The sequence below is a fragment of the Pollachius pollachius genome, assembly GCF_949987615.1.
Source record: "Pollachius pollachius genome assembly, chromosome: 18".
Classification (NCBI taxonomy): Eukaryota; Metazoa; Chordata; class Actinopteri; order Gadiformes; family Gadidae; genus Pollachius; species Pollachius pollachius.
This window is the reverse complement of record NC_136951.1, coordinates 19,330,085-19,342,113: the sequence shown is the minus strand read 5'-3', so window position 1 is coordinate 19,342,113 and position 12,029 is coordinate 19,330,085. Positions and strand designations below refer to the sequence as shown.

General features: G+C 45.2%; 1 protein-coding gene across 1 annotated transcript in view; it reads right to left on the bottom strand.

Moving 5' to 3' along the window:
• The window catches only part of LOC307089186 (inosine-5'-monophosphate dehydrogenase 1b-like), a 29,601-nt gene that overhangs the window by 10,982 nt on the left and 6,590 nt on the right, over positions 1–12,029 (bottom strand). Inside the window, 4 exon segments of the mRNA XM_079755341.1 lie at positions 40–141; positions 1,417–1,465; positions 5,147–5,224; positions 5,495–5,593. Of these exon segments, the coding sequence (XP_079611467.1) occupies positions 40–141; positions 1,417–1,465; positions 5,147–5,224; positions 5,495–5,593 (328 nt within the window).

Sequence of the window (12,029 nt, the reverse complement as noted above, 5' to 3'; positions counted from 1 at the left end):
AGAGTGGACTCAGTGCACGGTCTGTGCCGGGAGACGTACCGCCATCGCGATGGCCATGGCCGACTCGGTGACGGTGTCCATGGGGGAGGAGATGAGGGGGGTCTTCAGTGTGATCTTCTTAGTCAGGGCCGACGTGAGGTCCTGAAGAGGAAGAGGAGCCACAATGAACACCATGAAGGCTTACGCATAAACAACCAGAGAAAGCATGGTTCTAATGTAAAACCAGTCTCGGCCACTAGGGGGCTTGGTACAACAACGGCCACGACGCGTCTTCCGATGACCCTCTAAGCAGGGCGGCCGTGAGGTGTTGGTCGATCTCAGCACAGCTCGGTCACACGCCTCTACCAGTTTTCATTCCGTCAACTCGTGCCTCCGCGCATTTCTCTCGGGAAACACGCCGAAAAGAAATGCACAACATCCTCCCACCCGGCACAGCCAGCCAGCCAGCCAGCCAGCCCCCCACAAGGTTCCCCTGTGGGGGAGGGCAAAGAGGAGTTGTATTCCCATAACAAGCGGCTGTGTAAGTGATAGGAGAAAACGAAAATTAAAGCATTCCTTGCTCATGGGACCCCGTCGAAGGAGTTCTTCTTCTGAGGGGACGTTTTTAATTTGTTATCTCACGCCGACATAACAAGATTGTACAGGTGGGATACCAAGGGATAGCATAGTCCAAGGGTGAGAGGGGGGGGATACATTCCCAACACTAGTTCTCCATCTTGTGAGGATAAACGCACTGCCGTGCAACATTCTTCCCAGGGATGTTGAGTTGGGTCATGGGCCTCCAAAGTTAAACATCTCTCAGCTCTGTCTGTCTCTCTCTCCCCCCCCCCCCCCCCCCATTCACCGTTTCATGCAGACCCAACACCTCTGCTTCAAGACTTACATACAACCTTCAAGCGTCCAGAAGGCCCAACTTCTGCCAAACCACAGAGTGGTCCGAGATGGATAAAAATAACATTCGCAAAAAAATACAGCGAGAAAACGTCTAACAAGCCTTTTTTTCTTTTGTTTTCTTTACTCCTTTTTTATGAAAGGGAGTAAAACCAGAGAATGACTAGCCAGACTTCTTGGCTGTGCTTGGGCAGAGCCGGAGCAACACCCTGACCACTAATGTAAGCACAAGGGTTAGCAGACAAGGCAGTGGCCGGCCATGACGCAAAAGAGGGAAAAACAAAGAGAAAAAAAAGGAAATAATGCTGGTGAATTATCGGAAGATCAGAAAATTTCAACAACATTTATTTTTGGAGTATCCTGGAATCGACTACAGCTGCATACTAAAATCGTCAACCGTTGTGGAATTGCCTGACAGCAATTTATACACAACACGCGTTTCATTGTCATCTCCATGCTGCGATGGCCTCGTGCACCCTACGGTGGGCGTTGGGAAACGGCCGGTTTGGACCGCCACACACTCACCACTTCGTCTGAGGTGAAGTCAATGAAGCCGGGGAGAATGAGGAAGTCACTGAAACAAAAAAACAGAGTAGTGACGGTTTAGCGCGTTTCAGAAGACATTCACATTGCCATCAGCAAGCCAAACCTGCTTGAAAATGTCAACAGTGTCATCAGTCAACACACAATTTTCTACGGATTAACCTTAAAGTTCATCTTAACTGAAGTTGAAATGTACAAGCATTCGACTAGACAACGGTGGACTTGAAAAAGGTTATTAGATTAAAATCTTTTATTGCATTTCCTGTTTCTGAATAGTTGAATCAAAGTTCTTGGCTCACAAAAGAAAACACACAAAAGAAAAAGGAAATGCGCAGAAACTTCATCACATTTCTGAACACAGCGACCATGAACCAAGAAATGGAAGCTCTGTTCCCAACCTACATCCAAACGTAAATAATTGATAACACTAAATGATATAAATAGACACAGCTCACAATGGTTTTGCTCTTCTGAGATCTTTGGGAAAACCATGCTCCTAATAAAACCGGCATGCTTACTGATTGTTACAATATAAGTGCATGACCCCTTTGGCCACTCAGTCTTCGTAGACAGCATGAGCGGTAGGGCGGCACGATTAATCATCTTAAAAACGTGATCTCGATTCATAACTGCAATCTAATATCTAAATAATAACGGTTCTGCTGCATTTTCATGAAGGACATCAGCTGCATCGAAACAAGCGCTCCTACGTTCTCCCTTTACAATTGGAAACGCAGTGTTACACCCCATGATGCAGAGAAGCAGAGAACCAGGGGAAATAGACGCAGACAGGGAGAGAGACACCAGTGAATTACAGTCAGCCACTGTGAGGGAAGAGTTGTTCAAGGAAGGACAAATAAAAAAAAAAAGACAATTGAAACAGAAACAAACCAAGCTGGTGATGGTAGTGAGAACGAGACTTCACCCGTATCACATTCTGTGGAGTGGAAGTGTTTTGCATTCAGAATATCTTAAGATATTCACCATGGTCATTGTACATTTGCAGGACGTGGTGAAGGCAACAGCAAATTCACGTTACTCATTCAGTCCTCTTATTCAATCCACTGTGGCGAATTACAATCAGGGGCCTATAATTATCACCATCTGTTATGTACTGATCATTCATCTCGATAGCATCCGGCGCTACAAGCCTACCGAGGGAAGTGAATATAGGCTGCTTTTGATATCATGACGCATGCATTTGTATCGCAACGGTTGTCGGTATCATCTTTATCTGAAAAGGTACTTTTAGTTCTTGAAAAGGGATCCTAGCTCACACACGATGTTTGATGTATTCAAGAGTACTTCCAGTGTACTTATGATGATCTCCCTCATCCACTAACTACCCGTCGCTGCACTATGTTACAGTTAGATTATAACTCACTATATTTGGGATTTTTATGGTTTATTATGGTTATGTATTGTATTATCTCTCAGCCCTTCAATTACATTCAATTACAATTACAAGTCTTTAGGTCGGGGGCCGCCTTAGTGTTTCCAGTGGCTAGTCTAGTACATGGGTTGGATTTGAAACCTTTGCAGACAAGGGTCTAAGGACTGGTTTTGCCATAGGCAACGGAAAGACGTTTAGTTAGTGTGAGCGCTTTGGTTGAAGGCGTGTGCGCACACACACGCACGCTTGGGGGCGTGTTTGTACACGTGTGTGACACAGGGCCAGGCAGGAAGACGAGAGCACATCTGTCTCAATTCACTGCCAAGCCACAGACCGCAGCTGGGCTGGGCTAGGGACTAGGCCTGACACACACACACACACAACGTATCATTTCTCTCATTGAGTCTGCACACCAAACTCACAAAGTGTACCAGCTAGAAGCATAAACAACCCTGTCATGATTAGCGGGAGGATGTTTAAAAATAAAATCAGAGTGTCATTTTTAGAGTGCTTTATTAATATTTTTTGATGCTGTTTGCATGTTCATTTAAATGTAACATTTATAACTCAAAAAAGTTCATTTAGTCTAACTTGATATATTAACTTGTATGTTCGTGTAAACAGACTAGTATTCAGGAAGAAGACTGCAGGAAGTAGTCGAAACATGTCAAGTACAAACCAATGAATACTAGTCTGTTTACATGAACATACAAGTTCATGTAACATTTATACAAATGTGTTAAGCCCAGGTAGGTGCCACAAGCTGCCCTAAACAGACCACAATCAGGCAGCAATGTTTACCTGCCCCCCCCTGCAGACATTACGGCCTGGTTGTTGGACTCACTCCAGTGCTGATGAGCAGGCAGACCTCCACGAGCTAATTTAGGATCAGATATTTGTCTTCTGCTCATCATTTAGCATGACATGTTTACACCCAACAGGACTCGACTCGTTTTGCCTGACATGTCATCATGGAATAACATTAATTAAGTTCACCAAATGATTTAATCCTAAAATGTGTCCGACGCTACAACCACTCCTCCTCCCTCCTGTGGTTGGCTCACATGATGGCCCTACCGACCCGGTCACGTGACGCACACATCCTCACAACGCAATGCTCCTCATTAGAAGGGCCACCGCCACCAGGACGCTCCTCCAATCAAACGCACGCAAATCCACTTAAAGAGCAGCGACCTGCAGCTCATCAATGGGCTGGATTGTTCCAGCGCCTTCTAAACTCAATCAACAGGGCAGTCGTACAAAATGTCCCACTGCAAGGCTGATTGGGTTTCAAGTGCTCCGTTTTAAATCTACACAAAATAAGGCCATATCGGGAGACGTTGCACTGAAGTTGTAGGGCCGGGAGTCTTTCGTCCAACATCTACAGTTACTCTGATCAAAACTGCCTGATTCAGGAAAGACTGACAAAACGTTTGTTTTATAACAAATAACTGATCCACGCTAAACCAGCGAGCAGCTTTAGGCACCTTAAATAAAACGGCGGTAATGGTAATCCAGCCACTATGTGTCGGGCATTAAAGGCTCAGGTACTGCCAGCTAAAGAAAGTACTCTAACAGGAGACCAGAGATGCGTCTCAGGAATCCAGACCAAGTCCAACCCGTTGCCCCATGACATGAGGAAATAAAGAAAACACTAAAAAGACCGACTCATGCTTCTTATTGGCCTTTGCCAAAAATATGTTCCGGATGATTATCTAGCATGAGAAGTGGCATGCTCCATTGGATATTATCAGTATGGACATCCTATGTAGTAGTAGCCTGCTACTAGTAGAAAGAAGCCTTAGTTTGATTAACAGTTACACTAAACATTAGTGGGGACATGCTGCCAGTGGCGATAAGCAGTTTTAGATGCTTATTTTAGCCACTATCAGTTGTGGCATGCTTATAGTAGCAGTAGCATGCTACTAGTAGCCATTAGTGTGGCCATGGTAAAATACAGCTGAATGCTGAAATCCAATAGATTACTTGTGTGTTCAAAATGAAGGATCCAGCAGATCATCATGCACAAATGACAGTTAGTCGTTGTTTTAATGATGAATGCTGGACGACAACAACAAGCATAATATCCTCCCTAATCATGATCACAATTACGGCTATGTCCTCATCAACTCATAATAAGAGAAAAAGAGAAGCGGTTGTGTCTATCGTCTTAAATGCGCTGCGGTTGAGCGGGTACATTTTTGGTGTTTGGTTCCTAGTTGGGAGCTCGCCACTGGTGGGGGGGAGGTGGTGGTGGTGGGGAAGCGCATTCTGTGGTATTAGAGTGTCATAGATTGGTTAGAAGGCCGTTCTACTCACTTGTAAGTCAACCCATCTCCTTTAGAGCACAGCTCATCAGCAGTTTGACCATCCGAGACAACACACTGTTGGTCAGATCTGCGATTCAAAACGTGTTGGCCGTTACAAAGCGCTTGCGCACAGCGCGCGCACACACAAGACACACTCACACGCACACGTACACACAGGTAGACGTAGACGTACACACAGACAGGCAGTGTTCCAACTGTTGCACGACGGGAACATTTCCACCCTCACCACATCCAACTTGAACAATTAAGAGTTGTTGTTGGGTTGTCCATTAGCAGCAGAAAATAAAAGATAACAATAGATTGATAAAGTAAGGATGAGAGATGAGAGTAGGCTTACTTGTAGGTGAGGCCATCCCCTATGGAGAAGAGCTGCTGGGCAGAGAGTCCATCTTCTGGAACGTAGCCTGTGCCACCACTGATAAGGAAATCTGCCATGCTGCAAAAAGACACGAAACGACGATGAGTTAACTAGCTCATTGAACTACAGAATGCAATACAGTACACACTGCCAAGCGCAGAACAAAACAGTCCTATGATGGAAAGCCACATACGACCTTTCCCTAAGACGGCATAACCATGGAAACGTCAGCATCAACCAGGCCAATGCACCTGCGCAGTAGCTGCCAGAAATATTCGCTGGGCATCTCGGTGAAGCGATTGCGATTTGTTCCGATTTGTGGCCATTTATTGTTCATCAGACGAAAATAGGACCTGAGCCATATAAATCGCTTTTATCTATTCCGTCTGATCGTACAAGAAAACCACGTTAAGCCTTGCCTTCGCGTCATCTAGGTACACTTGGCCAACGAGCTACAGGCGCAGACAAGACGAGCACAACAGCACACGTATATCAAAATGACGCACTTGCCCCTCTCCCTCTGCCCGGTCTGCTGACCCATATCCTACAGACAGGGGCTATTGGCCTCAGTACCATTGATCAGCTGTCTGGTAGCCATCGATCACGGTCGTCTTCCTTGTGGCATGCTTGTGTTGGATGCGAACATAGGAAGGCTAGGCTAGTGGCGGTGGCTAATGGTACATGTGGCACTTCCATTCAAATGAGCTCCATGAGGACCAGCTCCATGAGGGGCAGCTCAGGAGGAGACACCAGGCTAAAAGCATCGTCAGCCACCCCTGGCACCTCAACACAATGAGAAAAGATGACGTGAAAACACATTCAGAGCCTCGCATTGTATCCAGCCACTAAGAGAAGATCGGATCTGTATCAAATAATAATAGGATAATCGCAACATTCAAATGTCTATCCCCCTGCATTCACACAGAAACATCTATCCCCACGACCCGGGGCAGGGCTGCGCAGTGGACTGCCACGTACATCGCAAATGAACCCCACACGCACCGCTTCCTAGGGTGTGAATGGCTCACTGCTCCAGGCTTGACACATGAGCACACATGGCGCTAGCTAGCATAGCAGCGCTAGCGGATCCGTGGAGCAGAACTGGTGCTCGGCGATCGGCGGGTCGGATCAGGGACTATGCGCTTTCCTCGGGTCTACTGGGGACTTTACCTTTAAAGAAAAATCCAAAATGAATGGTGGTGAGTTGCTCCCCAGATGTCAAAGTGATGCTGGATAGTAATAGGTAGCAGAGCTGATTGCCTGTCGCTGGTTCCACCGGGTGTGTGTGCATGTGTTGCAGCAGTGTGTGTGTTTTGTACTGGCAGAAGCGTCACATCCCCTCTTTCTCTCTCCGCGGACCACGAGGCCAATCACAGGCTCAGGCCTCGATAGAGTTAAAACTGCTCGTCAAACCGCTTTTTCTTATGAAGAATACAAAGTATTCCGTTTTTGGATCACTATGCACATTTCTCGGAGGAAATAATCATTGAAATCCCTTCCTCTTGTACGTGTGTGTGACCAATTTTTTTCCTCTATTTCCATGTTTTTTTTATGGATTGTATATATTCATTTATTTAATATTTGGAATGTTTGAATTATTTCAATCCATTTGGGAATTTAAATTTGCAGTTTATTTTATTATTTTATTCTGACGTCGTATGAATATTGGTCTGTTATAATATAGTTTTCCTTCCTTCCAGACCACAAACTGGACCATGCACTGTCAATCATGCCAGAATAGTAATAGAGATGCATAGTGAATTACAAAACTTAAATAATCAGTGTCTTTAGGGACCCTATAAGGGGTTGGTTGTGGATCTAAAAAGTGTCCTGTAGTATTAATAGCCGATTAGGGTAATCCGACCAACAAATAAATTAATCAACCACCACATTATCTGTTGTATTCAAAGTGTGTAAACATTCAACGTGAGCATTATGCCATAGCCGCCTATCTATCTTTCTATGCATCTATATGTGTTACTTTTGTCTCTAACTAATGTAGTCCACTAGTCATGTCCAGCCAATTGACACACTAGGTTTTCTAAGACATGATGTTTCATGTTAACCTTTGGCACAGCAGACATCCAGATCAACTGACACAACTACTGTGGCATTCCGAAGGCTATAAGAGAACGTGTATATTTCTTCCGCAAACGGACTGCAGGGGACAAAATGATTACACAAAATATTCCGTTTCTTCAGCCACGTTATAGGTCTACCTGCCTATTCACAATTTCATCTTTCTTCTATTTTGACTTAGATAAAAAAAATCGATCTTTATTTCCTTTACCTATTTATTTCATTTTATTATGTATTTTATTATTTTATAGGGGAGAAAAATGTGATGGAAACTATTTCAAAATGATGTATCAATATGAATGTATATGCTTTTTAGGGTTAGCTTTTGAATGCCTGGGATATATCACGTCTACATTTTAAGAATAATTCAAGAAGGTTTAGGCATACACTTTTCAGACTATGCAGAACATCAGTTATGGTTTCACTTGTGTTGTGTTTATGTTATATGTTATGTTATGCTATGTTATGTTTACTTCAAAACTACCGTCAAATACTCTTTTCTTGTGAAGAATAGAAATCCATACCAGGTCTTACATCCCCTCACGAGTCACAGCTCCAATTGAATCCATTCCACTTCCATTGCGCGAGAATAGCCACCTCTCTGAAAATCCACTCCAGGATTTGTCTCTTTCTGCCTTGCAGCGACGCATGCTTGGCTGCTGTCACATTGGTCCATGATCGAGCTCCCCTGACCCGACCATGTTGACGATACTGGCGGAGACACGCATGCAATGTGAAATATAATATAATAAGAGATTAGAAAAGGTGTGGGGGACTAAACCTAGATGTTGAAATGTGCCGGGGACACGTCCCCTCCACTTACAATGGCTGTTAAACCCTTGGGTCTGTTTCACTTTAAAGTTTTCCTTCTTCCCAGACCACAAAGTCACAAAAAAAGAAAAGAAAAATCATGCCCGAATAGAAATAGCTGCGTAGCGAATTACGAAACTTGGATAACCAGGATCACCCTCTAAGGTGCTGGCAATGTATATAAACAATTTAGACTTTTAGCCAAAGTGTACAAACATTCAAAGTTCGCACATCTCTATAACTGCCTATCTATCAATTTACGCAAACCTATACTGGGTTTGCCAAGACATGATGTTTCATATTGACATTTGGTACAGCAAACATCCAGATAAACGGACACAATCACTGTGGCATTCCGAAGGCTATTAGAGAAAGTGTATTGATACAGTGGTATTCTGTTTCTTCTGCAAACAGACTGCAGGAGCCAAAGTTATTGCACAAATTATTTCCGCCCCACTTTATATTTAGGTATGCCTTTGTATTTATAGGCCTACCTTTTCTATGTATTTGTATTGCTTTGCTGTACTAATGTAAAATTTGACTTTTATGTTGTATTTGTTTTAGTATTTTACCTTTATTTAATATTTTATTGACAGCCGTGGATCTAAAAAGTGGAGTATAAAGTTAAGTAAAGTATCATATTGATAGCTGATTAGGGTAGCCCGACCAAACAAAAAATGAATCAATCAGCTCATTATTTGTTTTATTGAAAGTGCCATTCAAAGTTAGCATTTCTCTGAATCCACCCATCTTTCCATCTATGCATCTATTTTGTATATTCATTACTTTTGTCTTTCACTAATGTAGTCTACTAGTCATGACCAGCAAATTGTAGGTTTGCTAAGGCATGATGTTACACAATAACCCTTGGCACAGCAAACATCCTGAAATGTTGCTACTGCTACTGTTTCTTCCGCAAACAGACTGAAGGATACCTTTAAAATCATTACACAAAATATATTATTTTTCTTGAGCCACTTCCTATTTGGGTCTAACTATGTATATTTGTCGATGTTGGTTATAGGCCTACATTCTCGAGATATTTCCATTGCTTTGATATACTTTTACGTTTTCTATTTTTTACTTAGACAAAAACCTGTATTTATTTCCTTTACACATTAATTTTGTTATCTATGTGTAGTATTATTTTATCTTTAGGGGAGAAAATGTGACGGAAACTAGTTGTACTAGTAATTTATGTATAATAATAGTAATGTGTATATCTTTTAAGAGGTTATGAATGCCTGGGATATGTCATATCTACATCATATCTACATGCATTCTTGAGAGCAAACTTTTCTACATTTAATCTTTCCTGTGTTACTTTGCTGACTAGGCATATCATTTTCAGACTATGCAGAACATCAGTTAGGGTTTCACTTGTTTTGTGTTCATTGCCTTTTTCCCCAAAGCGGTATCCTGGCAGCCCTACTGTATTCCCTTTGAAATCAAAAGTGGGTCATTGCAAATATGGTGGTTTCTCCATGCTATTTTGAGTTCTTGCTAAAACTGGTCTTCTGCTTGCCCCATAGCAATGCTGCCCACTTGCCTTGATCGACCATTAGCAGCCAAACTTCTTTGTGTGTGTGTGTGTGTTTGTGTGAGTGTGTGCATGCATAAATGTGTGTGTGTGTGTGTGTGTGTGTGCGTGCGTGTGTGCGTGTGTGTGTATAGAAGAGAATGCCTTTTGTCTATCTTCACATAGCAAGTGACACGTTAAGCCATCTCAGTGGTATTCTCATCGGGCTGTCAGCCACCAGTGTTCACTGATTCCTTCCGAGATATAAATCTGACCTCAAGGTCTTCTGCTGCCAAGTTGGTCTCACAGCGTATGTTCCCATGTAAAAGAGGTGATGCAGCGGTCAAAGAAGGCATGAGCATAAAGTGACATTGCATCCGTGGAATAGAAAGCAGGTCACATTATATTTACACTCTCCAAGACTGTTTAGGTTTCCATTTAATTAATGTGTTGCATGTTTCCGTACCAAACGACTTGTTCGTAACGTCTGAACTGTTAAATGGACTGCATTTATATAGCGCTTTACGAACCATTGGCCACACAAGGTGCTTTACAACGTTGCCTCACATTCACCATTCACCATTCACGCACACACTCACACACCGACGGCGGAGTCGGCCATGCAGGGCGACAGCCAGCTCGTCGGGAGCAGTCAGGGTGAGGTGCCTTGCTCAAGGACACCTCGACACTCAGCCAGGGGATCGAACCAGCAACCTTCAGGTTACCAGCCAACCGGCTCTACCCCCCTGAGCCACTGCTGTGCACAGATTCTGGTCTACAAACGGTCACCCTTGTCCTTCCAAGCATAGCCTCACCTCACAGGTCCCAGTCCAACCTGGATCCGCGTGGCGCTGTACCTCTGCGCCGCCGTCTCGTGGCCGTGAGTGGTGGAGGTGTGCCGGACGTACCCCTCCCCTACCTGGGGCGAGGGGCTGGCCCGCGGGGGCTCCAGGTCCCCCACGATCCTCCGGTAGTCCACCTGGTAGGATTCCCCCTCAACCCCCGGCGCAAAGTGCTCGTACCCGTGGCCTTCCATCGCGGGTTGTTGTTGTGATGCCGGTCACAGCCTCGCAGGCTGCACTCCTCTCCACCTCCTTTGGCCCACCCCCTCACCACCACGACGCAAATGGGCAAGTTTGTTTTTGTCCACAAGGAAGTCTCACCCACCCACCCCCCACCCACCCACCCACCCACCCAAAGGAAAAGACAGAAGACGTGGATGGGACGACGTCTCCGTTCACTCCCTGGCTCTCCTGAATGGCGCCGCCGCCATGGATTGCAAACAAACTAATCAGACTTGGTTTGCAAATCGACAGAGCAGCGGGTTGGCGACGCGTCACAGGCAATCCTCTTGTGTTCCTTAAAACAATCCTTATCTGACCCCCCCCCCCCCCCCCCGCTGTCCTCTCTCTTCCTCGGTGTTTGCAGGTCTCTACCGTAGGTGTAGTGTCCTGTTGAATCCCCAGAGCCGATGAATCAAGCCCTGAAGCACGAGCCTTGCCCTCGGAAGCACTCCCACAGAGCCTGGGGTGGGGGGGGAGAAGACGCAGAGCGGAGCGTCTCGGTCGCGAGCAGGTGAACACCTGCGCCAAACAAAGATTAGGACGCCGGCAACCGCCCCCCACTGAGGCGGAGCGTCGTGGGGCGTCGCCACGGAGACCTGCCCCGCCGAGAGGCAGCCGCGGGGGAGCGCTGCCTTGGTGTCGGTGGAGAGGTTGGCGTGCGATGATGCTCTGCTGTCCTGTAGGGTTCTTCAATAAGCATCTCAAGTGACTTGTCATTCATTAGGGGCTCTGCGGTCATAGACGTATAGTGGTGGGGGGGGGGGGAAGCTTGCATACAATCATGGAATGAAATATTTTGTTGTGTAGATGGGTTCTTTTTATAGGGAAGAGGCAGTGCCCAGGGGAGGGGGGGCTCCTCTGGAAGTTAATGGAGTGTGAGCTTTTGTCCTACCGGGTATTCCATGAAGCACTCACACTTTTTTGTCCCATCTCACTCATTCTCTTTCTCTTCCGCTCTCTCTCTCTCTCTCTCTCTCTCTCTCTCTCTCTCTCTCTCTCTCTCTCTCCTCCCTCTGTCTCTCTCTCTCTCTCTCTCTCTCTC